The sequence below is a fragment of the Felis catus genome, chromosome D2, assembly GCF_018350175.1.
Source record: "Felis catus isolate Fca126 chromosome D2, F.catus_Fca126_mat1.0, whole genome shotgun sequence".
NCBI lineage: Eukaryota > Metazoa > Chordata > Mammalia > Carnivora > Felidae > Felis > Felis catus.
Genome location: NC_058378.1, coordinates 86,620,998 through 86,648,120, shown reverse-complemented (window position 1 = coordinate 86,648,120; position 27,123 = coordinate 86,620,998). Strand labels below are relative to the sequence as shown.

The window sequence follows — 27,123 nt, the reverse complement described above, 5'->3', positions numbered from 1 at the left end:
GAGCCAACGGCAGATGGTGGGCGCCGAGGGAAAGCCCCAGGCCCGCGCCTCACTGGGGTTTCCAGAGACACACACGAGACAAGGAAACTCGGCCCCACACAGGGTGGGTGCCCTCCGCCGGGAGAACCCCCTGCGGCCCAATCCTCCCTCTCTGCCCCCAAACCCAAACCCGCCCCTACTTCCTGTGCCGCAGACCCAGATGACCCGCGCGCGCGCGCGCACGCGCACACACACACACACACACACACACACACACACACACACAGCATCCGCTTATAGGCTAAAAACAGAGCCTTTCCACGTAAGCTGTTTGTCTGGAAAAGCGTAGCCAAACGTTGTCAAACCAGAAAGAAAGAAATTGGCCAAACTGTTTGGGGCTAAGGTCTTTTTTCCCCAAAGCTCTGGTTTGGGGGAAACATCAAGAAACATCTGGCCTCACCCAGACCCAGCTAAGCTTCCAGGCTCCCGGGTCCTGCAGGGCCTTCCCACTCGCCCTGCGGATGGTGCCCTGCCCGCCCTCCCCGGCCCCACAGCGCAGCGCCGCGGGGCCCACACGGGGGCTGGGCCAGTCCTCCCCTCCGGAGTCATCCACACCCACACCGCGCCCTGCTCCGGGCCCTCCTCCGGCTCTCACTCCGGGGCTGCTTAGTAAACATGTAAGAAAGGCAGCGGCCACTTCACACAGCAGGCCACAGGTGAGGACGTGCCCCAGGACCCTTGAATGCTATGGTGAAGTTCACGCGTGACCTTGATGGGCCTCGGGGGACCCAGACGTTTGCCAACATTATCCTGGGTGGGTCCGTGTGGGTGCTCCCGGGTGAGGTTAGCATTTGAAGCGACAGGCAGAGGAAAGCAGACCGCCGGCCCCAATGCAGGTGGGTCTCATCCAATCAGTCGAAGGCCTGAATAGAACAACAAGGCTGAAGAAGAGGGAAACCTCTCGCCCGACCGTGAGCTAGGAGGTCGGCCTTTTCCCGGCCACAGTCCTGCACAGGAATCTGTACCGTCGGCTCTCCCGGTTCTCGGACCTTCGGCCTCGGGCTGCAGACACACAGGCGGCCCTCCTCGGTCTGTGGACTTCTCAGCCTCCAATTCCTTTCAAGAATCCCCTCTCTATGACAGGCGGGATAGAAACACGTACGTTCTACCGGCTCTGTCTCTCCGGGGAACCCGGCCAGAACGACGCATTTCCGGACTAACCTTCCATAGCTCAGGGAGGCCGAGGTGGACACCGGTCACCTCACCTGCCGTGGCCACATGACTCAGGGCAGCAGCAGGGCCCGGACCCAGCCTGCTGGCCCCGGAGCAGTCGCCAAGTTTCCTGACGGCAGCCACAGCTCCCCCAGAACCCCACACAGACGGACGTGGCTGGTGCGGCTGGAAAGGGGCTCGGAGAACATTGAAATCCCAGAGCCACCACAATAAGCACAACACCGTGCCAAGATACGAGGTCCACTCACGACCCCAATCCTGGGTGGCGGGGGGGCAACAGTGCCTGTGGAGGCTCCTCCCCATCGGGGACTCAACAGTCTCAAAGCAGGGCCCCGGGTCCCACAGCCCGTGGCCTCAGCATCCCCGGGACTCGTCAGAAGGGCAGATTCCAGGGCTGTTCAGTCCATGGAGGAGCCGGAGGAGGCAGCGAGGACAGCAGGGCCCGGCTGGCTCGGGAGGCGAGCATCAGGGCACTGTGGTCCCTGGATCCCCCACCCGCCCTTACCCTGATGGGGAAGGCGCCCCTGCAGCCCCACAGCCCACTCTGCCTCTCACCGCCTTCCCGCCTGGACCCCACGGCCCCGCTAAGCCGCTGTGGCCTCTGCGCGTCTGTGGCTCCCGAGGCCCGTTGGCAGAGAAGGCCACGCCAGGCTGCTTCAGGGCTGTGCGTCCTGGTTCTCAGCCCAGAGAGCCGACCAGCTGTGGCCGGCTGAGCCCTCACTGACCCGAGGGTGGTGTCCCCGCAGCCCACACCACTGAGCTCTTAGCACACGAGAAGACAAGGCTGCGGCTCGGGACAGCGGGGACACAGGTGCAGGGTGACGAAGCACCCAGTCCCCAGGTGCCAGGCTTCCCCCGTTCACCACGGCTGGCCACAGGAGAGATGGGGCCCGTGGTCCTCTCCGCAGCCCCCCACAAGCCCCTACGCCTGGTTATCGGGGAACCATTGCGGTGAGGGGGCATCCCTGGGGACGCGGTGGGGGGGGAGGTAATTCCAGAGGTGGGGGCAGGGCAGGACACCTCCAGTGCTGTGTTCATGCTGCAGGGACCAGTGAGGGCTGGTAATGAGCACATCCCCGCCTTCCAACCACCTGAGCACACAGGACCCCCCAGTTCACATCAGCCCAGAAGTCACCAGGACCAGGGCCGTGCCCTCCGGCAATGGCCAGAGGACATTCAGAAGCCAGCGCCTCCCCGTCCCTCTTGGAGAGAAGGCTGCCTGCCCTCACACACGTACTGTATGCACTCCATGTGACCAGTCTCCCTGCTTGGTGTGGGTGTACAGGGTCCCAGGCCTCTGATGACACCCCCCGAAATGCACAGACATGCACACACACACACACAACACACACACACACTGCACGGACGTGCACACACACAGATGTGAACACACACCCCCGAATGCACAGACATCCAGACACACACCCAAATGCACACACGTGCACACACACACCCAAATGCAGACATCCAGACACACACCCAAATGCACACACGTGCACACACACACCCAAATGCAGACATCCAGACACACACCCAAATGTACACACGTGCACACACCCAAATGCAGACATCCAGACACACACCCAAATGTACACACGTGCACACACACCCAAATGCAGACATCCAGACACCCAAATGTACACACGTGCACACACACACACACACACACCCAAATGCAGACATCCAGACACACACCCAAATGCACACATTCACACACACACACACACACACCCAAATGCACAGACATCCAGACACACACCCAGATGCATACACGTTCACACACACACACACCCAAATGCACACACGTGCACACACACCCAAATGCAGACATCCAGACACACCCAAATGCACACACATGCACACACACACCCACAAATGCAGACATCCACACACCCAAATGCACAGACACCCAGACACACACCCAAATGCATACATGTGCACACACACACCCAAATGCAGACATCCAGACACACCCAAATGCACACACGTGCACACACACCCAAATGCAGACATCCACACACCCAAATGCACACACGTTTACACACACACACACACCCAAATGCACAGACATCCAGACACACACCCAAATGCACACACGTGCACACACACACACACAAATGCACAGACATCCAGACACACACCCAAATGTATACACGTGCACACACACACCCAAATGCAGACATCCAGACACACCCAAATGCACACACATGCACACACACACCCACAAATGCAGACATCCACACACTCAAATGCACAGACATCCACACACCCAAATGCATACATGTGCACACACACACCCAAATGCAGACATCCACACACCCAAATGCACACACGTTCACACACACATACCCAAATGGAGACATCCAGACACACCCAAATGCACACACGTGCACACACCCAAATGCAGATATCCAGACACACCCAAATGCACACACGTGCACATACACACACATATACACACACCCAAATGCATAGACATCCAGACATACACCCAAATGCACACACGTGCACACACACAACCCCCCAAATGCAGACATCCAGACACACCCAAATGTACACATGTGCACACACACACACCCAAATGCAGAATCCAGACATACCCAAATGCACACACGTGCACACACACCCCCAAATGCACAGATATCCAGACACACCCAAATGCACACACGTGCACACACACACACACCCAAATGCACAGACATCCAGACATACACCCAAATGCACACACGTGCACACACACAACCCCCCAAATGCAGACATCCAGACACACCCAAATGCACACACGTACACACACACACACACCCAAGTGCACAGACATCCAGACACACACCCAAATGCACACACGTGCACACACACACCCAAATGCACAGGGCTGCACACACACAGACACTACTAAACGCACAGATGCACACACATACCGCACATTCAGTGCACAGGCACGTGCATGGACTCACGCACCGCAAGGACTTTCTGCCTGTGCTCCAGCGGTTCTCGGTTTTGCTTCTTATGGGGGTCACAGGCAGCCGCTCTCACAGCCCCGGAGGGGATTCTAACTATGACTTCTCTAATAGCGGCATCTCTTATTAACGGCTTCACGGTCATGCTAGTGAGAAGATCCATCACTGCTGTCACCGAGATGGTGACATTTTTGGATCACCGGGCAGCTGGCCACAGGCGTGAGCCGCTGGCTGGAAAGAATGGAGGAGGCGACAGAGCAATAAAAAGGGGGAGGGGACACCGTTGGCTTCAAGCCAGCTATTCAATTTCTGCCTGAGGCTGTGGGCAAATCTAGCGAAGTTAGAGAACACCTTAGGCCCTAAGGTAAACACAGAATTCTAAGCGAAGAGCCAAATAGTGTGCTCTGAATGCCGGACCAGAGGAGAGTCCTGCGTGCCTCCCGAGGCTGAGCTGCGTTCGGATGGCCCGGCGACACCCGAGGCAGCTCCTGCGTCAGCACGCTGACGGGCTTCACAAAAGAAGGCCCAAGCATCCACCAGAAGTGCGTCAGGTGCCAGGAAGAGGTCCCGGCACCAACCAGTAGTCGCACACAAAACACAGCGGGGGTGAATCTTAGCGCAAGGACAGCAAGGGTAAAGAGTGCGTCCAAAAGCACACGTGATGCCTCCTTTTCTAAAGACTTACAAAACAACAAAAATCATACCTTTCAGAAACCCACGTGTCTGCCACAAAGCTCTGCACAGGGACGCTGCCCCCGGTCCCAGATGGCAGTTACCTCGGGGGAAAGGGGCTGGTGATGCGTCAGGGGTTCGCAGTTAGAGGTCAGAGGACAAACAGAATGACTACCGGGCCACTCCCGGACCAGGGGCAAGAGTGTGGCAGGGGCCAGTGTCGGGACTAACGCAGCTCTGTGCACCGGCAGCGGCCTCCAAGCTGGCTCCTGTGCACACAAACGTGGCACGAACACCGTGGCTTCACGTGAGTGGGAGGCTGCACGGGCTTGTCGCCTGCCATCAGACAGGCACACGTCTGACCGCAGCCTCTGACCCCTCCTCATCACCACCTGGGGTGGGAGCCCAGGCCGAGGAAGCCCCCTGGAGGGCTGGCTGCCCCCGGGGGCGGGGGTCCTGCAGGAACAAGGCAGGTGCCGGGCAGGGCCCTTCGGTGCCCCCAAGACGGGACAGGCGGTGCCTGAGGACAGAGATCCTCTGAACCCAGCCTCCACCCCTGGGAAGAAAAGACTCGAAAAGCTAGTTGCTCACGTTTGGGTGAACCTTCTGCGAGGGAAAATAGCCTACCTTTTGCTCCATAAAAAGTAAATTAATTAATAAAACAATACACATGAATGAAGAAGAAAATTCCATTGAACTGTAATGAAGAAACTATAGATATTTTCGCACGAGGGTTCCTGCTCGCTGTGAACAGAAGCAGCCTCTCCAGCACGACGCCATCACCCTTCGTGGGCCACCGGGGGCGCCACGGCGCATAAAGGACCCGCCACCAGGCTGATCGCCGGCAGCTGTAAATCTGGGTCTGCTGACAGCTAATGTCACACACATCAGGCCTGCCCCCCAGCCCCAGGAACCAGTGAGGACCGGGCTGCGGGCTGCGGCCAGTGCGGGGACAGCAGCTAGCAGCACACTGTCCCTGCCTCCTGGCGTGAGGTGACTTGGAGCTGGGGAGGACACTCCAGCCAGGACAGGGCTGACTGCAGGGCAGGACTGGGACCAGACAAGCAGAGGGATTTTGACCAAAAGAGGGGAGGGGAGAAGCAGGGGGTGGGACACCACAGGCAAAACTCGTGCTTCGACCCAGACGGTTCCTTCCCGGTGTGTGAAAACGGACTTGGAACCAGTCCCGGGTATGATGCCAGACACCGAGCCACAAGATTCTAGAAGGAAACACGGGAGCAAACGCTTGTGATTTTGAATAAGGCAGTTTTCTTAGGTCCGACGCCGAGGGGTGGGGGTGGGGGTGGGGGTGACAGGTGGAGGGGGTGGGGATGGGGGGGTGAATGCAGAGGGCACAAGAGGGAGTTTGAGGGTTGGTGGCAGCGTCCCGTATCGGATTGTGGCGGGCACACGTGCGTGCCCAAGCCCAGAGATCTGTACAGCACGGCGACCTTTACAGCGTGTAAATAAAACACAGACCACTCTGTGGGAAGCCCAATGGAACCCAAGCCGCGACACATGAACTAACCGCGGACAATGGACGGCACAGGCCTATGGGGAAGAGGTGGGAAAGAAAAGGGCTAAGTTATGTGGGAAAACACTATTTTGTCTGGATAGTACAAGCTACAGAGACAGGGAGCTGTGCACAAAGGCACCCTCGTTGGTCAACCCGTTTCTCACAGGCTGTACAGGTTAGCAATTCTGCAGCTACTCCGTGTGTACGCTGGGGCTGAGCCAGTGAGCACACAGAGTGTATACAGCCAGAGCCAAAGAAAGGAGTCACAGATGATGGGGGGAGGCCGGATGGATGTTGAAGTGTTAACCTAGAACTGGAGATATCATTATGAACTCATGGTTTTATAACAGACAGGTGATAGATGATTGATGATAGATAAATAGATGAGTGATAGACAGACTGATGGATGGATGATGGAGACATAGACGATAGATGGACAGATAAGCAGATAGATGAAGAGATGGATGGAGGGATACATACATACATAGGCAGACGGATGGATGGCTGATGGATACACAGATGATAGATGGATAGGTGGATGGATGGATGGATGGATGGACAGACAGATAGATGATAGATAAGCACACGGATGGATGGATGGATGGATGGACAGACAGATGATAGATAAGCACACGGATGGATGGATGGATGGATGGATGGATGATGGACAAACGGACAAGACAGACATATACATACATACGTACATACATTCACACATGATAGACGGTAGACAGGTGGTGGGTAGGTGCAGAAGTAAACAGAGGCATGTGCAGAAAGTAAGGCATGTGCTCAAGCAGCACACGGGGCGCGTCAACAGGACACAGGAGCTGCCTGGACGAGCGCTCAGTGGCCGGGACAACCCGACAGGAAGATAAGCAGTGATGGCGCTGGACTGCAGCCCCCAGAATAAATATCCAGACCCGGATCGCTGGACAAAGAAGGGAACAGCGGGAATAAACAGCAGGAATGGGGCACAGGAAGCCCGCGGCAGCACCGCGACATCCTACGGCTGCGGCAAGGCCCGCTGACCGCCGCCAAAGTCCGTGCCCAGAAGCTTCCGGAGAAACAGCACCCTTGTGGTCTCAGGTGCCTCTCCCCAGTGCGATCACCGGGCAGAGTGCAGAGCCTGGGAGGTGTTGTCCACCGGTAACAAAGGCTAACGTCACCCAGGATGCATGATGTGTGGGCATCGTGTCACTCGGCTGGGCAAACTCACGGTGACACTGTGGCCCCAGCCCCTCCGGCTGCCTCGGCCGTCAGGGGCCACCTCTCACGGGACATCAGGATGTCAGACCTACTGTTCCTGCCTGCTGTGACAGCCCATCCCGAGGCCCGTCTCATACATTTTCCCACTTTGACGAGCATTCCAGAACTCCCTCCCTGATGCCCAGGCAGCCGGGAGGCTGGGCGACAGGGCAGAGAGGAGGCCTGCTTCTCTCCGGGCTCTGTGTCTGCACACCTTTAGGGCCATCTGTCCCCCCTCGAGGGGGCTGCCGTGTGGTGTGCCCCTGCCTCCAGCCCCGGCCAGCCCTGAGCTAAGGATGCCCCATGGCGAGCACCCGGAGCTCCGCCCAGGCCCTGGAGGTCACTGAGGGCAGCTGTGTCTGCCCTCCCTACCGGTAGGACCCGCTCGCAGCTCTGGGGGCACCGAGCGTCCTTCCAAAGCCTGGCAGTTCCACCCTGCCGTGAACACCGTAGGGCAGACCACAGAGCCACTGGCTGGCTCACCGGGGACACACTACGGGGAAGGATGTGGGTGGGGCATTTCCGGGGACCCTGGACAGCGTGTTTCCAGAGGGGCGTGTGCCGCTGTAATGCACGCATTCACCGTCACCTCACTACGGGCGACCTTTAAGGCTGTGATTGTGCACAGTCCTCGCCAAGCAGTCAAAGGCAAGGGCAGCGTGTTCAGCACTTTCCTGAGCACCAAGTGCTCAGCCTGAGGGCTTCCGCACCAGCTGTGAACCGCGGCTCGAGCCCCAGGGACTGCAGGTCCCAAAGCGCATGCTTGGGTTAGAGCTCACGTAAGCCCTCGGGGCGTCCCGGGAGCAGGACTGGGACCAGGCTGGCTCCTGCTCCGTTCCGGAACAAGCCTGAGAGTGACCCTCCGGGCCCGAGGCCGCGCCCATGCACCCCTGGAGGACCCCGGGGTCCCACACGTGCCATTATGTGCCCCTTTGAAGGAATGTGTGCCACACGTGCTCCATGACATGAAGACCATGCTGCTGGACCCCTTCTGGGTGAGCAGGTGGTGACCTCACACGCTCCCCCTCCCACAGCCCCGGCCTCTGCCTCCGCTTCTGCTCCCTTCCCTACACAGCAGTGCACATCCTGGGGAACCCCCTGCAGCCCCACCACCTGAGGAGCAGGAGCCTCGATGGGAGAGGGCTCACCGAGCAGCCCTGGGTGTGGCCCACCAGCCTCCACCAGCAGCTCAGCACGCCTCACATAAGTGGCCTCACTTAGGAAACTCCCCTGGGGGCTGAGAGCTCAGCCGTGCAGCAGCACCCTGCCTGGGCCTGATCCCCCTGAGGACGAGCCTCCTGGCCTGCAGGGTGCGGGGGCTGGGCAGAGAGAGGAGGTGAGGGGTGAGGTCCTGACCCCTGAGCTCAGCCAAGTGCATGACTCTGCCTGAAGGGAAGGGGAGCCTCGGGGGCTGGGGCTCAGGAAGCGGGGGGCAGGGGGGGACTGCTCTGCAGGGTGGAGTAGGAAGCCTTCCTTTCCCGAAGCGTCTGGCAGCAGGAAGGTGGGGGTGGCCGGGGCTGGCCAGTAGACCCATGGGGGCTGGGGCACATTTGGACAGCCCTTCACTGGCAGGGCAGGAGGCCACCCTGGAACTCAGGGATGTCCCGTGGCACACGCTTGGACGCATGGGGGGAGTGTCCTGGGTCTGGGCGAGGCAGCCCCCAGGGGTCACCACATTGAGGGACGCTGAGGAGCCCACACAGGGACGCCCCCAGGGAGCACCCTGTGGTCCAGGGGTGGTGGAGAGACCCCTCCCCGTCTCCACTGGCCGGGACAGACGCCCAGGGCTCCCACAGCAGGGCAGGCCCCAGCAAACCGAACCCACATCTCCGCCGGGACCACAAGGGATCAAGCAGAAGGAGGTACGGCAGTGCCCGCGAGGGCCCCAAACGGGGAGGGACGGGCAACAGAGAACACCACCTCCCACGGACAAATGGCTGTGCTTACCTGCTCACCACCTGTGCTTCGGGTTCCCTCCTCGTATCTGCGGGACCACGGGTGCGTGGCTGCCCTCGGTGGGCACTGCCCTTGAGGGAGAAGGCCGGAGGTCTGCGCCGCAGCTTCGGCCCCGCTCGGCCCGGGGCCTCCGGGCTGGGGTGGCGCCGGGCGCCCAGGGCCGCAGTGTCTGGGGTTCTGCGTTCCAGGGAAGCCAGGCCCCTTTGCAGTGGGTCTGGGCCCTCTCTTGTCCCACCTCCCCCTACCACGCTCCTCAGTCTCCCTCTGGTCGGTCCCACCGCGCTCCTCTGCGAGGCTCAGGGAGGCCTAGGAGGCCGGGGGTTCATGGCACGGTGCGTGCGGCAGCCACGGCTGTTCCCACGGGTGACAGGCAGGGGTGCGTCAGCCGGTAGGTGCTCAGGACCCCGGCAAGCGAGTCCTCCTAGGCCACCTGACATGGCACGGGGAAACCGTCCTCGGAACATCCCCCTTGACCCGTCTGGGGCCTCCCCGAATGAAGGTCGCCTCTTGGCTGCGGGCTTCGTCGTGTCACGTGGTGGGGTGCCTGTGTCCGTTCATCTGAGACGCGTGTCGCACGATTAAGGGGCCGTGAGGTGGGAGCGCGGGGCGCCGGACGCTTCTGCACAGAAGCAGCTCTCTGCACCTGCTCAGCAGGGAACTCGTGCATCCCTGTCACCGGGATAGGGAGGCTGCGCCCCGAGGAGAGACCCCAGGGTCCAGCAGCCAAGACCAGGCCTCTTCCAGAGGAGCCCCAGTCAAAGAACTGGTTCTAATTCTGGCTCACAGAGTGGACAGCTGCCCACGCAGAGGTGCTCAGAGCGCCCCTTTCTCCCTCTTCCTCGACGGGCCGGGGTCCGCAGAGACCAGATCCTCGCGGGTCTTCAGGGACGAGACAGGGCGTCTTGTCTGGCGGTCCGGGCACCGGCTGCTCTCTGGTCCAGCTGGAGGAAAGGGGTCCGGCTCCTCCGGGGGCTGCAAGGAAAGGGCAGGACACACGTCAGGGAGACTCCCCTGGACAGGAAGGGGCTGGCGGGATGGGGGACAGGGACAGGATGCGGCTGCCCCAGGGGGAGCCTCTGGGGACGCCCTCAGAAGGGCAGGGATGGCCGAGCGGGTCGGCGAGGCCAGCGCTGCCTCCGGTCCTCCTCTGTGTCGGAAGGAAGCAGCGGGCAGGCCTTGTATGTGGGCCTGGTCTAACGCCACGGTAACGACACCACAGCTGAGCATGACCGCGTTCACGTCCGTAGATGAGACCCACATGTCACGGAATCCCGGGCACTTGTGGCCGAGTGTCCAGTGTAACCCAATCTCGTGCTCCGTACCACGGGAAAAGGACAAGAAACAGGAGACAACTGTGCTCCCCAGCACTGCTTCCTGCCAATGCCACAAGCGGGGAGCGGGAGCCCACCTGGGGTGCCGTGCACGCGGCCCCTCCTGGGGGAGGCCCTCCAGGAGGGGTCCTCACTCTCCCTCCTGCTCAGGACAGGCAGCGCCCTGGAGCCCTCTGACGTCGCCAGAGCCTGAATCCCGGCCCGGGTTCTCAAGGCGGCCGGGTGGCTGCGAAACGACCCTTGGAGGCAGCTGGAGGGCCGGGCCCTGCTGGCCCCCGGGGAGCAGGCGGGACCCTCGCACACCACGACCAGCCGATGCCATACTCACCACGTCAGGGGGCCCAGGCGAGCTATGACCACAGAATGAAAGCTAAGGAGAAAAATAAGAACAAAAATAGAAACTGAAAAGGAACGGGGGAGGGCAGAGACGGAGGGGAAGAGAGAGAAAAAGAGTTTGTAGACATCTGGCGAGAAAGGACGGCGATCACAGAGATCACAGACAGAACAAGACGCGCCGTCCGCCGGGCACAGGAGCAGACCCCGCTGCTGTCCTGCGTGCGCGGCTGGCGCTGGGAGGGGCCGTGAGGACGTCCTGGGTCCACAGGGACAGTGTGTCCCCACGCGCCCCACACAAGCGCCTTCACCCACCCCCCCTGGCTCTTCCTCCTCCGTGGGGCCGACAGTGGGCCCCTTGCTGGCTGACCACGAGGAGGGGGTCCTGTGGAGCCCCTCCAAGGGCCAGGCAAACCCAGCGCCCCGATAAGGCTCTGGTCTCAGTCCCACTGTAACGGTAAAGGGCCAGCAACCCGGACCGATGTCACACTGGGGCCTCACTGGGGCGGGGGTGGGTGGACAGCCAATGCAGACACAAGAGAAGGTCTGGCGGAGGGTCCAGAGCCTCTAGAACCGCACGAGAGGAATTCACACCCAGTGTTTAACACCCAAGTGGTTAATGCAGACAAACGCTCCCACGTTAAGACGCAAGGGAAGACCGACGTTTATTCTGGAGGAGAGGCTGCATGCGCCGTGAGGCTGGAGCCCTGAGCACAGCGCCCCTGCACCCCCGGGGTCTGCTGGAAGCTTCCCTAAGTGTCAGCGTCCACGTGGCAGCAAACCCTGTTTGCAGGGCACCTCTCTGCCATCCACCCTGCACGGTCCAGGGGCACCGGCACGGCAGGGTCGCACGTTACCGTGACGACCACTGAACAGATGGCAGTAAAGTGTCCAGGGAAGGGGCAGGCGTTGTCACTGAGGTGGGGGGGGGGCCGGGGGGTGGGCTGCCACTGGGAGGGGCCACACCCTCCCTCGGTCACGGGGCCTCTGCGGGTTCCTCCTCTGGCAGAGGCTGAGGACATGCAGCCCATGGGGCTCCCGTGTGAGTGCCAACCTCCTGCTTTCCCCGGAAAGGACAAGGCAGGGAGGTGGACCCACCGGCCACCTCACTGAGCACTCAGTGGGGAGCTGGCCATTTTAGGGAGACCTACCCCACAGGCGGGACCGACTGCAAGAACCGAACGTCAGTGTGACCCCGGAGGTGCTAACACATCCCTAAATCACAGGAAAAGAACTACGCCAAAGTAAGCGATGCCACGGGAAGAGGCAGGGCTCTCTCCAGGCACGCTCCAGACACCTTGATTTGGGGACCGCCAAGTCAGGCTATCACCAAGAGTGGACACAGTGCCTGTGATCCCACGCCTGGCAGGGCTGGGGGGCCAGGAAAAGAGCCAGACCGACCGCCCTGGGGCCCCAAGCTGCGTGGCCCCAAACCAACTGCACACCGGGACCTCAGGTTCCTAAGCCTGGAAGCAAGGACACGAAGGACCGGAGACGAGAGACTGGGACTGGACAGATGGCCTGCTTCCAAGAGAAAATCCAGTCCTGCAGGAACTTGAGTTTTAGACCAACCGCTTGGGAAACGTGGAGGCATCACGTACTCCACACAGCCACCAGCACCACAAGGACCCTAGGTCGCTGGCTCAGCTCCCACTGCTACGGCTGGGGACACGGAGTCCGTGAGCAACACGGCCCCTCCCAGGTGGCATGGCTGGGTCACTGCAGAGGGGGCGTTCCCAGAGCCGGGACTCCCAGCTCTGCCCTGGAGCCTCTTTCTGTCCAACCGCGCCTCAGCCCCTGGAGCGCACGCTAACAACACGTGTCAGCCGTCTGTGTTCCCAGTGAACAGAACAAGCCCCCCGGACGTGCATCTGTCTTACCTTTTCCTCCAGTTCCTTGATCTGCCTCTTCTGACCTTCTATTCTCTCTTCTAACTCTTTAATCCTCTGCAATGTTAAGAAGGGGAAAATCTTCAGTAATCAGAGCATATATTTGGGAAACCAAGTACTTGGAAAAAACCCTTTCGAGGTTTGCACTCATTTACTGCGAGGGGCCAGGAGCCTGTCTGTCCTGTGTCCGTGGAATGCTGGAGGCCGTGTCTGAGCAAAGGAGTAGCCTTGCTCCCCTCGGTTTCCCTTTTGGACACAGCCATTCTTAGTCGGTGGCTCTGCTCCAACAAGAGTGACGTCTTCCCGCCCCCTACGATTTCAGATGGTAAACCATAACGCTAGAAGCCCAAGGAATCGATTCACGCCCTTCCCAGATGCCCCTGCAACAGCACCAAGGCCACAAAGCCAGTCCCAGGGAGGAGTCTCCTCGACAAGGTGACACGGTACTCGAAGCCCCAGTCTTCGCTGTGGTATACCAGGCCGACTGGATGCAAGTTGCGTGTCCACTCTGGAACCGGATGCCGTGTCTGGACCCTGCAAGCAGCCTAACTCTGGCTACAGCCTGTTGGATGGGCAAGAGGGGTCCACAGGTAATGGCCACACTGACCACCCTAAATCTGGCAGAGACTGTTCTGGTAGCTGACGATCCTCTGGTCAGACGTCACCCACCAACATTCATAGGAAACCGTGGTTTACTAGTTTATCTGACTTCACAGGTTGAGCCTTTGAACACAGAACCCACCCGTAAAGCCCCCTTCCAGGCCCCAAGGGTGCACACAGGGGAGCAGAGGCACGTCCGTAACACCAAGGCTGCCGAGTGCCAGGGCCCTGCACCTTCTGTTAGAAACGGACCTACGGATTGGCTTGAGGTCCCAAAGTGCCCGAGGCTAGAAGCCAGGGGCTTCCCCCAACACACGAGCTGCTGCTCCCCAGAAGACAACTTCACCAGGTCCTGACCATCGAAGGAGGAGTCATTATAGTGACCTCACAGTCAGGGGTCCCAAGAGAGAGGGATGTGCTACCCACAGGAGCAGATGCTACAGCCCAGGTGGCTGATCAGACGGGACAGGGAGTCTGGCACAAGGGCCTACAGTGGGAGGGCGTGGCCGTTGGCGATGTGGCCATTGGGGTGGGGGGTGGGGGTGGCCATGGGAGGGCGTGGCCGTTGGAGATGTGGCTATTGGATAGGCTATTGGAGATGTGGCTATTGGAAGTGCCTGGCCATGGGAGGGCATGGCCTTTGGAGATGTGGCCATTGGGGTGGGGGTGTGTGGCCACGGGAGGGCGTGGCCGTTGGAGACTTGGCTATTGGACAGCACACCGTGGAGGGCGTGGCCGTTGGAGACGTGGCTATTGGAAGGCACACTGTAGGGGGTATGGCCATGGGAGGGCGCGGCCATTGGTGATGTGGCCACTGGGGTGAGGGTGTGGCCCTGGGGGGCGTGGCTTTTGGAGTTGTGGCTATTGGACAGCACACCGTGGAGGGCGTGGCCGTTGGAGATGAGGCTATTGGAGAACACGCCGCGGGAGGGCGTGGCCTTGGGACATCGGGAATGAAGCGCGCAGCCCCCTTCTTCGGGCACCCCACCCCCACCTGCAGGCGCACCTGCTGTGCCAGCTGCAGCAACTCCATGCGCTCCCGCAGGATCTGGGCATCACGCTCGCGCAGCTCACTCATGACCTGACGCTTCCACTGCTCCACGGCCACCTTGAGCTTCTCGCGCTCCTCCTGCGACAGAATCTCGGCCACTTTGGCCCCGGCCTCCTGCTGCAAGGCGTCGTATAGCATGGCTTCCAGCTCCAGGATGTGCTGGTGGCGGAAGGGCAGACATTAGTCTTGCCTTCTTCTCAAAGGGCTGCCTGGGCCTGACGGGGGCCAGGGAAGCCCGTGACCCCCGGCGTTACAACGTCCCCAGAGCACCCACGGAGGGGACTATTTCCCCTGGACTGGCTTCAATGACCTTCTGTAGAGTGGAAACACAATCCAGGAGTAATTCGTCCAGGGGCATTCACCTCTAAATTACTGCTCACACGTGCACTGAGACTTCAGTGGCAGAATTCTTATGTCATGCTAACATCAGGGAACACAGGTGAGCAGACATTTGGGACCAGAGTAGGATGACAGCCCCTAGGGAGTCGGGGGAGAGCATGACAGAGGGAAGACCTCTTCCTTCGCACATGGCCTTCAACAAACCCTGGGCTTATGAGCCCCAACGAAGGAAGAGGGGCAGTGCTCACAGGGGTTTGTCTGATACAAGGACAAAATCGACAGTAAGTCCCTGACTTCCAGCTTCTCTCTGAGGCCTGGCCACTCTGTGGTCCTCAATGACACCTGTGGTGGGTCCGTCGTGTCCCCAAGAAGATACGTTCAAGTCCTGATCCCCAAACCCCGTGAGTGTGGCCTCATTTGGAAATAGGGTCTCGGCAGCTGTAATCAAGTTAGGATGAGGTCATGCTGGATTGGGGGGGTGGGGCGGGCATCCAATGGATTGTGTCCTTGTGAGGAGAGGGGAGTTGGAGGCAGTCACAGAAGACATGGGGGAGAAGCCACGTGAAGACAGAGGCAGAGGCTGGGGGAACCGCTGAAGCCCCCAGCAGCCGGAGGAGGCAGGAAGGACCCTCCCCTGGAGCCTCGGAGGGAGCATGGCCCTGGGACACCGGGCTCTCAGACTCTGGCCCCCTGAGCCCTGTGAGAATACCCCTTTCTCTCAGCTGCTCCCTGCTGCCTCAGACAAGGCCTCACCGCCACTCAGCCTCGAGGCCCTGTGTGCCGCGGTCCCCACCTCCCGGCTGCATCACCTCCAGTCTCAAGATGATAAATCCCCCAAATCCCTGCACTCGTGGTGCCCAGTACATACTGCTGGACCTGGTTGAAGACGCCACCTCTGCAGAGCCACCCGGTCCCCACGCCTTCTGCGAGGCTGCAGACCTTGGTAGCCCCAGGTCGTGAGACAAGTGGGGACACACAACTTGCACAGGGTCCTATGGGGACAGCTGGGGCCCGGACCCTGCAGGGGCCTTGCTTCGGAGTCTAGTCTTCACCCTGCCTGTGAGGGCTCGAATAGAGAGCCCCTCATGCCCCTGGTCCCCAAGCACGTAAGCCACCCTACCCCTCCGTGACCACGGTCCCCAAACATGTGCTATTCACAGTTAGGGGCCACAGCGCTCATCGCAGACTTCAGGGGAAGGACCCATAATCCCATAGGCTCCCCACCTGTGAGAGCACCCAAGAGAAGCAGAGAGGCTGACAGGCCACGTAGAGCCAGGCCCCGGACGCCCAGGCCAGGGCTGAGAGAGCCGGGCTGGGGCCCAGGTGGAGTGGGCCGGGAAGCGGCCGTGGGCGGGGACACAAGACGAGGAAAGAGCCGCGTGGGGTGTGGGGCTCACCCCTCTGCCGCCTCCCAGAAGTCCAATGCAATGCCCAGAAACCACGAACCAATGCAAAATGATCTCTTTGCTGTAACTCAGCAGCCAAAATGCGTACCTTGTTATAAATTCCTAAGGATTTACCAATTTGATCTGGAGTACTCTCAAAGCTCTTTCCTCGGGAAACTTTCCCGGTACGATCTTTGAAAAAAACCAAGTTCTTCAACTACAGAAACCCCTCTTCCTATCAAAGCCATAACATCTTCAGAAATGAAGGGTTCTATTTCACCAGGCAAAATGATTCTGAAAAGTCCTTTCGGCTTAGTGGACGTTTTAGGAAATGAAAAAAAATAAATAAATGAAACCTTTGGACCTCACATTTTATTGCTTTTGACAACCACAGAATAAACTCTCCCCAGCTGTCACAAGCAGCTCAACAGTCCCCATCAACCACCACTTCTTAGAGCAAAAGAGCTTAGGCGGCTAAGATAAGCGCAAGCATTTAAAGAATAAATAAATGCAGCTGAGTGTGGGGCTTAGAATTAGCACCACAATGGCCTGGCACAAAGCTGGTGGAAAGAGATGTGTGGGGACTTTCGGTCCCTATGTGAGCCTGAGCCGTGGGCCACCTGGAAACTGCCCCTGGGCCCTTCGGCCTCTCCCAAGCCTCCCGCAGGAACAGCCTGGTCCGTGCAGCTTCCCCAGGGCGGTCATCACACGGCACGGACCGTCTTTACCCCTTCGAAACCCCAGCCGTGGCCCTGTGTCCACAGACAGAGCAGGGAGGGTGTAAACCCCGGACAGGTACCCACAGGGCACCCCGGCACCGGTCTGTGCCGCCCTCCATAACAGGGCTTCGTGAATGGCAGATAAAACTAACTGTCCAGCAGGAAGTGCAGGCGTGAATGGCAGGTGAAGAAAACAAGAGACAGCAAACGTGTGTCCTTCCTATTGGAACTGGAGGAAGGGGGCACCACGGGGGAGGGGTGTCCCCCCAATGGTCTTCCCCCGGCGACGGCCCCCCAGCCCCAATCACATCACACAGCCCTGCGGCTGCAGAGGCCACCCTGCTCCCCGACCCTCTGAGGTGCAGGTGTGTGTGTGTGTGTGTGTGTGTGTGTGTGTGTGTGTGTGTGTGTGTGTGATATGCAGCCCACTCTCCGACATCACGTTCACCGGCCTATGTTCTCTGCACTGATGTCACATATAATCAATTCCTATTCCTGAGCTGTATCCTGAGGAATGCCCGGGGCCTGGGGCTGAGCTGTCCCCTCCCTGCACGTGTCTGGGATGCAGGACCAGAGCACAGGGAGCATCGGCGGTGGGGGGCTCAGAGCTGTCCGGCTGCCCCCCATATACTGTGAGCATGCTTCCCACCGGGCACCGTGGACTGGAAACATGGACCCTGGCACATATTTCTGGGATGGTCCATCAGCACCAGCTCGGCTCTCTGAGGCCACCTCCCTCTGCCACCTCCTCCGCGGCTGCTCCCGCAGCGACTGTCTGGTGAGTGGGCCACTGTCACCGCCATCGGCACCCAGCAGAGCCTCTGCCCTGCCTCAAGGGACCCTGATGGGTCAACAGAAACATCACGCTGCCAGATTCCAAGCTGGGCGATGCCCGCTCCGCACACAATTACCTCACTGTCCTCACAATCCAGGGGGCGGGAACTAATGCCTCCGTTTACCGCACGGACGCCTCTGGCCTCAGGCGTCCGCTAGCGGCAGGGTCGCTTCCGGGCCCCTCGGCAATGCTCGGGCCACCTCTCCCGGGCCACCGGGCAGCTCTCCCTGAACAGGCGCCATGACATGCGCTGGCCTTAGGGACGGCCGGTCCAGGGGAGAGAAAGGCACACGCAGTCTGGAAGCGCTGCTGAAGGTGACACTGACCTGAGGGGTGGGTAACAGATGCCACCAAGGACACGCTCGCGCCCCAGGAGCCTCCCACCCCGCAGTGCGCCTCTGAGGAGCAGCCAGACCATCCCTGATTCAGATTCGCCCTCTTGAAACAAAGGCAGCCTGAGGCTCACATGAGAATCCCGGTTCTCAAACCCGAGTCAGCGAGGACGGAGTCCCGGTGACCGAGCGGTGTGTGCAGGCACTCCCCGGTCTCGGTGCCACCCGCAAAGCGGACACCCTCCAGGCGCACGAGCAGGGACGCCTGCTTCCACGGGGCCAGCCGACGCGCAAAGGCAGGGAAATGCACGCTTCCTGGAGCAGGAGCACATGCATACTTGGAGCGGGGGCACGCACACACTTCTCGCAGCGGGGGCACACGCACACTTCTCGCAGCGGGGGCACACGCACACTTCCTGGAGCGGGGGTGCACGCACACTTCCTGGAGCGGGGGCACATGCACACTTCTCGCAGCGGGGGCACACGCACACTTCCTGGAGCGGGGGCACACGCACACTTCTCGGAGTGGGGGCACACGCACACTTCCTGGAGCGGGGGCACACGCACACTTCTCAGAGCGGGGGCACACGCACACTTCTCAGAGCGGGGGCACATGCACACTTCTCGCAGCGGGGGCACATGCACACTTCCTGGAGCGGGGGTGCACGCACACTTCTCGCAGCTGGGGCACACGCACATGTCCTGGAGCGGGGGCACACGCACACTTCTCAGAGCGGGGGCACATGCACACTTCTCGGAGCAGGGGCACACGCACACTCAGAGCAGGGACACACGCACACTTCTCAGAGCAAGGGCACACTCACACTTCTCACAGCTGGGGCACACGCACACTTCTCATAGTGGGGGCACACGCACACTTGGAGCAGGGGCACACGCACACTTCTCGGAGCAAGGGCACGCGCACACTTCCTGGAGCGGGGGCACACGCACACTTCCTGGAGTGGGGGCACACTCACACTTGGAGCAGGGGCACACGCACACTTCTCGGAGCAAGGGCACGCGCACACTTCCTGGAGTGGGGGTGCACACACACTTCTCGCAGCTGGGGCACACGCACACTTCTCACAGCGGGGGCACACGCACACTTCCTGGAGTGGGGGCACACGCACACTTGGAGCAGGGGCACACACACACTTCTTGGAGCAAGGGCACGCGCACACTTCCTGGAGCGGGGGTGCACACACACTTCTCGCAGCTGGGGCACACGCACATGTCCTGGAGCGGGGGCACACGCACACTTCTCGCAGCAGGGACACACGCACACTCGGAGCAGGCACACGCACGCTTCTCAGAGCGGGGCACACTCACACTTCTCACAGCGGGGGCACACGCACACTTCCTGGAGCGGGGGCACACGCACACTTCTCGGAGCGGGGGCACACACACACTTCCTGGAGCGGGGGCACACGCACACTTCTCAGAGCAGGTGCACACGCACACTTCTCGCAGTGGGGGCACACGCACACTTCTCAGAGCGGGGCACACGCACACTTCTCAGAGCAGGTGCACACGCACACTTCTCAGCGGGGCACACTCACACTTCTCACAGCAGGGGCACACGCACACTTCTCGGAGCAGGGGCACACGCACACTCGGAGCGGGGGCACACAAGGCGGAATCCCCAGAGAATGAGGTTCCTCACATGCAGCTGTGATCAGTTAACTTGTAGCAGCGCTACTTCTCACGAATCCTACTTTTTCAACTCATTTTAAATACCCATTTGAGTTCTGCCTTCACAGGGCAAAGTGCTGACGGGGCAGTAGGGCATCTCGGACCTCACTGACAGGGAGACGTGCAGAGAGTGACCCCACGGTGGTCACCCTGGACCCAGGCACCCGTGTGAGCAACTCCCCCCGTTTCTCCCCAAATCTGCACCTGCCCCGCCAAATGGCCCTTACCCTGTGAGCCTGGTCCAAGGACTGCTTCCTGTAATCCAGCTCCTCATCAAGGTAACCCTTCTGCTTACTGAACAGCTCCTGAAACACAAGAGGACCCGTGTCTCGGCCTCGGGCACCCACCTGGCGATATCGTGCTGTGGACACGAGGCAAGACGCCCACCAACCTTCTCGCTCTCCAGGTCAACCATTTTTCGGTGCAGGGCTGACTCCGTCTCTTCGATCTGCTGGAGCCACTGGACACAAACCGAAAGAGCAGGTGACGGTGACCTTTCCGGTGGCCACAGGGGCACCAAAGCCATCCCACCTCCCCCCAGGCTCCACAGGCGGCCTAGGAGCGGGGGTCGGGTTGGCACTGTGCGCTCCGTGTGCCCAGCGTCCAGACACCCCCACTTCGCCTCCAGGAAGTCTGTGCCCCACTTCTCCAGGGAGGGGAGGGGAGGGTCGTTAGCAGGGGTTCGGCGGGAAGATACACCCGAGAGCTCAGCCGGAGGACGTTCTCCCCCAGTCCCATGCCCCTTGGAGCCCGACTTGCCGGGACTCCCTCTCCCCTCCCTGCTGGAGGCCCCGGGAGTGGGTGCTGACGGCCGGCCCGCCAGCCAGGCTCTGGCTGGGGGGTGGGGGCCCAGGTGGGCCGGGCAGCACCCAGAGGAGGGTCCCGGTGGGGTGAACAGAAAGCAAATGGTACACAGACCCACGACACTGCCTGGTCCTTGGGGAGGAAACTGAGGCAGAGTCGGCCTCGACACAAAGTCTGGTGGATGTGTGATGTGCACGCACGTGTGGTGGGCGCTGACCGGCATGTTGCCAGACCTCCCAAGGTGGACAGGGTTAACAGCCTCCCCACCCCCAGCCCAGAAGCCCCTCCTCCAAGGACCGCATCCTCTCTGAGCTCTGAGCACACAGAGAGAGGCCTGCAGGGCCCAGCCCTGTCCCAAGAGCATCCACACAGGTGCTATGGTTACCTTTTCGGCCAAGGTCAGGACCGTCCTAGCTTGTATGACGACCACTTGCTCCTCGTTGGTCAGATTCTGCACCCAAAGCAGACACGTGTGCAGTCAGGGGCAGCGCTTTCAGAGGTACCCAGACTGAAATAATGAGGTGGGGGGCAAATGGGGGTGCCGGGTGCAGTGCGGGTAGGTGAATGGGGGTGCCTGGTGGGGGGTATGAGGAAGGGGATGAAGGGGGGAATGGGGGTGCCCAGTGGGGGGTGAATGGGAGTGACCAGTGGGATGTATGAGGAGGGAGGTGAATGGGGGTGCTGGGTGGGGGTGAATAGGGGTGCCCAGTGGGGGGTACAAGGAGGAGGATGAATGGGGGGGTGCCAGGTGGGGGGGATGGGGGTACCCAGTGGGGGGGTGAATGGGAGTGACCAGTAGGGGGTACAATGAGGGAGGTGAATGGGGGTGCTGGGTGGGGGGTGAATGGGGGTGAAGGTAGGAGGTGAATGGGGGTGCCCGGTGGGGGTTACAAGGAGGGGGATGAATGGGGGTGTGAGGTGGGGGGGATGGGGGTGCCCAGTGGGGGGTACGAGGAGGGAGATGAATGGGGGTGCTGGGTGGGGGGTGAGTGGGGGTGAATAGGGGTGCCAAGTAGGGGCTGCCGGGAGGGGGGTGAATGGGGGCTGTGAAGGGTGCAAGCAGGGGGTGATTGGGGGAGCCGGTGGGGAGGGGTGAATTGGGGCTCCTGGTGGGGTGAGTAGGGGTGCCAGGAGTGGGACTGATGGAGAAGCACAGGGGACTGGGGTCACCTCTAAGGTCACTTTTTCTGAAATGGTCTCCTGGGGTCTTCAACCCCTCTACTCCTGACCCTGGGGACTCCGAGGTGCTTCTCTATTCTGTCCCTTCTGTCCTCCACTGCTGGTGACCAGGACACTGTAAGTAGCCAGCTGAGGCAGAGGCGGGGGTGGGGGGTAGCATAACACAGGCAGCGGCAACACACATGTCCCCGCCGTTCCCGTCTGCGTCTTTGTTGAAAGCCAGCTGCCGCATGTGCAGCCCGCGTTACTATTATTAAAACACCGCCTGGACATGCGGGGTGAACACCTGACACTCATGGCTACGAAACGGTGTCCACCCCTCCCTGGCTCTTTGTCTTTTTCTGCTCAGCGTATTCATGCCTCTTCTCAAGGGGCCACCTGGGTGCTCCTTCTGGGCGAGTCTGGCTTTGGGGCCAATGAGCGTCCTCAGAGGCTACAGGCGTTTCACTCACTCGGACCCTGACTCCCACCTGCAGCAGCACCGGGGCAGAGCAGGAGCTGGACCGTCCCCACTGCGGGGCCCAATGTGCGGGACAGCCGTGGGTGCGGAGGGGAAGCAGAGACCAGAGCAGGGCAGAGGCTGCTGGGATCACTGAGCCGGAGGACAGCCCCCTACAGCCTGGAACGCCCCTGACTCAGGGTCAGTCTGTTCAGAAAGCCCTCCCAAGGGCAGGGGTCTCTCACCATCCTCTACCCCAGCAGCAGTCAGCAAAGGGGGGGGTGGCCAGTGACCAGGTGCCATAGGCACAGAGCAAGCTGTGTCCTTGGGTCACAGTGACCCCAACCCGGCACGGAGCCGGGCTGGGCAGACGCTCCTCACACCCCCTGCTCTCGGGGAAGCTGGCCAGGAGCCCATGCACGCCCTCCTCCCAAGACAGGAACCGGGGAAGGCTGAGCAAGGGGCTTCAGGGAGATCCTCCCAGGACATGGTTATGCCGGGGGCTGAAGGGCCTGCAGCATCCCATGGGGCGAGCAGCCTGGCCAGGAGGTGACCCCGTCCCCAGGCCCCAACCTCAGCCAGGTGCCATCTGCTCCGCCTTCCCGGGGTGACCCATCTCTCTGCGCTCCAGGTACAGCAGTGGCGAGTGGCACCGCCCACCAGGGAGGGCGGGGATCCACTCGGCCCCTGCCAGCCTCTGCTCAACTCCCAAGGGCCCCGACTCTTGAGCAAGCCGAGGTCTGGGGTTCAGGCACCCACGTAGCCAGTCTGGAGGCTGCGAGCTTCTCGGAGGCGGACTGTGCCAAGCAGCCACAGCACGAGTATGTCCTGGCTGTGACCGTAGCAAGGGCCAGGCTGTCCCTGTCACCTGCTTCAGGTGCCAGGCCACTCTGAGCTCCAGGAATGGATCTGTGGGCTCAGGCTCCATGGGGCACAGTCTTGGGTCACGAGGTGCGTGTGAAGTGTGCCCATATGCTCAACTGTGACCACCTGAAGGGATGTCCTCCGACCCACTGGCAGGAACTGCCATGGTCTCCCCACAGTCACCCGAGCATAAATCTGAAGGTGTGTCCTCTAGGCCCCAATAGCCTCTGTCCCCATACTCTGAGGCCACTTGATGGCCCCATGGCTGTCCTGCCTCCTGGTGCTCTTCGGTAGGCAGCTACAGGGTTGGGGAGGGGCCCTGGACTGAACCGGACAGAGGTAGGCTGAACCTACACTAGCTCTGTGACCCTGAACGGGTGTCCTCTTGGGCCTCAGTTTCTCCAGCTGTGAATCGGAAGGTTAACCAATATGGTTCCCAAGAGCCTGTGATGGGGCCTGGCAACTCGGGACCGGACCCCATCCTTGCCATGAGCTGAGGCCTCAATGACCTACAGCCGAGATGGGTCTGGGGGAGGGCCAAATACAGCCAGCGGAGCCTCCCTTCCCAAGTGAAGGGGGGCCAAGGACAGAAGGGTTCTTGTCGACACAGGGCCCTGTACACGTCACAGCTGCTGGGAAGAACAACTAGCCCCAGGAATACGCGTGAGTGCCTGGGTTTGGGTGTGTGTGCCTGAGTGTGTGTGGGTGTGTTTACATGCATTTGTTTTTGAGTTTTTCTCTTTCCCCTTCGTGCAGTGCGCTAATTTGACTAAGTGCCTTGCTCTTTCTCAAGAGCAGTGACCAGGATGGGGAAACCAAGGTGTCTTAGGATTAGCCGTAGACTGTATGCTTATTGGTATACCTTGGAGGAGGAAAAGTTCTGGGTGGTGAGTGAGGCTGCCTTCTAGCACAGCTGAACTGCTCATTGGACAGGGGACTCAATGAGCGCAGAATGATGGATAAAGGGCAGATAGAAGATGGGTGGATGGATGGGTGGGTGGGTGGATGGATGGATGGATGGGTGGGTGGATGGATGGGTGGGTGGATGGGTGGATGGATGGATGGGTGGATGGATGGGTGGGTGGATGGATGGGTGGATGGATGGGTGGATGGATGGGTGGGTGGATGGATGGATGGATGGATGGATGGATGGATGGGTAGAGGGATGGGTGGGTGGGTGTGTGGGTGGATGGGTGGGTGGGTGGATGGGTGGGTGGGTGGATGGGTGGGTGGAGGAATGGGTGGATGGATATGGGTGGGTGGGTAGAGGGAGGGGTGGGTGGGTGGATGGGTGTGTGGATGGATGGGTGGGTGGATGGATGGGTGGGTGGATGGAGTATGGGTGGATGGATAAATGGAGGATAGAGGATGGAGGGAAGGAGTAAAGATGGATGGACGAATGGAGGGATGACAGACAGGGTAGAGGGTGGAGGGAGGGATGCATGGAGAGTGGGATGAAGGGGTACAGTCACTCAGTAATTAGTATTCTTCCAGGAGTTTGCCATAGAAATTGAAACTGTCTCTTTAATAAGATTTGCAGATTATAAATGGTGCCTGCCCCTCTCCCAAAACCAAGGAGATGGGAACCCCTAAGAGTCTGGGCTATCTAAGGTACAGGAAGGAGCTGCAGAGTATCAGGGGTACGGAGAGGATTCCAGAAACTGAGAAAACACTAGCCAGAAGCACCACTGCCAGAGGGGACGGTGTGCAGGCGGAGGCCCCCCCACCCAGCAGAGCACAGCGCCGAGCTCCGTGTCTCTGGCTGCTAGGCACCACCCGGCCGGACGCAGGGACAACATGAGAAAGGGGCCGCCCCAAGCGCTATGGCCGCAGGGAGAGTGCGGGCAGGCAGGGCAGCTGTGGCAGGTTCACGGCGGGACTCACGGGGCCCCTGACCCCAGGGGGCTGATGGGGGTGGTGGCTCACATGAGGAGGCATGCACAAGTCAGGAGAGCGACATACACTTACGGCGTTATCCCCCAGGATGTCCAGCTGCTTCATCAGCTCCGCGACCAGGATGTCCTAGAAGGACAGACGGGCTGGGGTGAGTGCCAGCCAGGCAGGCAGCACGGGGCGCAGGGCGGGGGGGGGGGTGAGGTGGGGGGCTTACCGTCACGCCTTCCGCTTCGCAGTAGGCCTGGAGGGGGCTCTTCCCTTCCGCGAACGGGGTGTGGTGGAGGTTGATGGCGGGCGACTTCCTCTCCCTTTCCTAGGACAGAAAGCGGGAGGCTGGCGCGGAGCTGTGCTGGGGACCAGCAAATAGGGTCCACGTTTGCGAAACGAAGCCCCAAGGGCGGCAGGCGGCCCCTGTGCAGACAGATGCTGGCGGAGAAGGGAGCTCCCGGCCCAGACAGGCCCTGGGGATCCGGCTCAGCTCCCTGCTCCCCGGTCACCACCCCCGCTGGCGACCTGCCGACCTGCCGTCCACCGTGAACTCCAGGGCTGTCGGGAGCTTCAGGGAGCAGGTCCTCCACAGGCCAACCACAGCGAGACCCTGGGGACCCCCATCTTCTCACAGTATCGTACAAAGTGTGGTCGCTCCCACCAGCGAGGGTCATGCCCTCGTCGTCACCAAAGGTCCCAATGGTGACCAGGACTGAGAAGGGGGCCCCCAAGGGGTGTGTAGGCGGCCAGCAGGGCAAACACCAGTCCAGATCACTTCCTCACGCCTCACAGGTGGACCGTGCCCCCAGCTGCCCTCACGGGGAGGAGTGACAGTGGCAGGTGAAGGCAGCAATGTGGCCGTCCACGCGTGGCTGGCCCTTTCCCCGAGGGAGCCTTGCTCCAGCTCCCTCCGCTGCAGGAGGCCAAGGTCATGGCAGAGGACAGACAAAGGGTGCCTGGTCACCGTGTGGCACCCAGTTGCCTGCACTCAGGGGCTTAAATGAGCAAGAAGGAAACGTCGGCCGGGCTGACCACTGTGGTCAGGAGTGTGGCCCCCACAGCTCAACGAGGCACAGCCATGATTGTTCGGCCCCCACGGGTCTAGAAGCAGACACTCATGTTTCATTCTTTCGGGGCACGTTTTGTCCTTGTTTCCTCCATGGTTCCCCACGCAGAGAGAGAAGCCCCCTTTCCGGCCCTCCCTCTTGGGGTCATGAACAAAAGCTCAGGTCAGGAAGGCCAAGTGACCAACCAACAGGCCTCCCTCCGTCCGCGGCTGGTGGCCTGTGCCCCTTGTGCCCACCCCGGCTCCACAGGCTGGTGGCCGATGCCCTGACGCCCGCACCCGCCCTGAGACGCACCTCCAGCTCCAGGATCCGGAACTCTAGCAGCTCGTTCTGGTCTCTTGCATCCTGGACCTCGTGTCTTAACCGACCCTCTTCCGTCTCCATTTGCTTGATCTGTAAGATAAAAGGCAGATGAGATGCCTGAGGTCACAGGTCAACTCCCCAGCTGTCCTGACAGCTGCTGGCTCTCTGTGGGGACAGCTGACCCACCCCAGTGCCCAGAGCCCTCACTCCAGCTGGAGTCCACGTGGGTCCATCCTAGTGAGACAGGGTTGAGTCTCCAGCCGTTGGTTAATCGGGATGGGAGGATGCAGGGGCAGATCAGGGGGCGAGGAGCCCTGAGAGCCCGGAGCTCAGCCTGGCCATCTGAGCAGAGATGGGGAAGGGAAGGGGCCCATCAGGGGAAGAGACAGTAAGATGTCCCTGTATGACAGTGCTCCTTAGAGCCCAGGCTGGCCCAGAAGCAACGGAAGGGCCATGAGCCATTGCTGCCTGACCCCCCCCAGAGCGAACTTTACTAATTAGGAGGTTGTTTAAACAGAA

General features: G+C 60.6%; 1 protein-coding gene across 25 annotated transcripts in view; it reads right to left on the bottom strand.

The window, feature by feature from the left end:
• JAKMIP3 (Janus kinase and microtubule interacting protein 3) overlaps positions 1-27,123 on the bottom strand; it is a 113,798-nt gene that overhangs the window by 5,316 nt on the left and 81,359 nt on the right. For 8 of the 25 annotated variants that reach the window (XM_023241120.2, XM_023241122.2, XM_045040867.1 and 5 more), the window contains 10 exons: positions 26,596-26,694; positions 25,461-25,559; positions 25,313-25,372; positions 21,254-21,319; positions 20,456-20,524; positions 20,292-20,369; positions 14,718-14,921; positions 13,103-13,168; positions 11,218-11,259; positions 9,550-10,530 (listed from right to left, as the gene is read on the bottom strand). In XM_023241120.2, the coding sequence (XP_023096888.1) occupies positions 10,372-10,530; positions 11,218-11,259; positions 13,103-13,168; positions 14,718-14,921; positions 20,292-20,369; positions 20,456-20,524; positions 21,254-21,319; positions 25,313-25,372; positions 25,461-25,559; positions 26,596-26,694 (942 nt within the window). In that variant the 3' untranslated portion in view covers positions 9,550-10,371. Of the gene's footprint in view, positions 1-9,549; positions 10,531-11,217; positions 11,291-13,102; positions 13,169-14,717; positions 14,922-20,291; positions 20,370-20,455; positions 20,525-21,253; positions 21,320-25,312; positions 25,373-25,460; positions 25,560-26,595; positions 26,695-27,123 lie in introns of those variants that run through there. The other 17 variants (XM_023241127.2, XM_023241128.2, XM_045040869.1 and 14 more) reach the window with 6 other exon arrangements.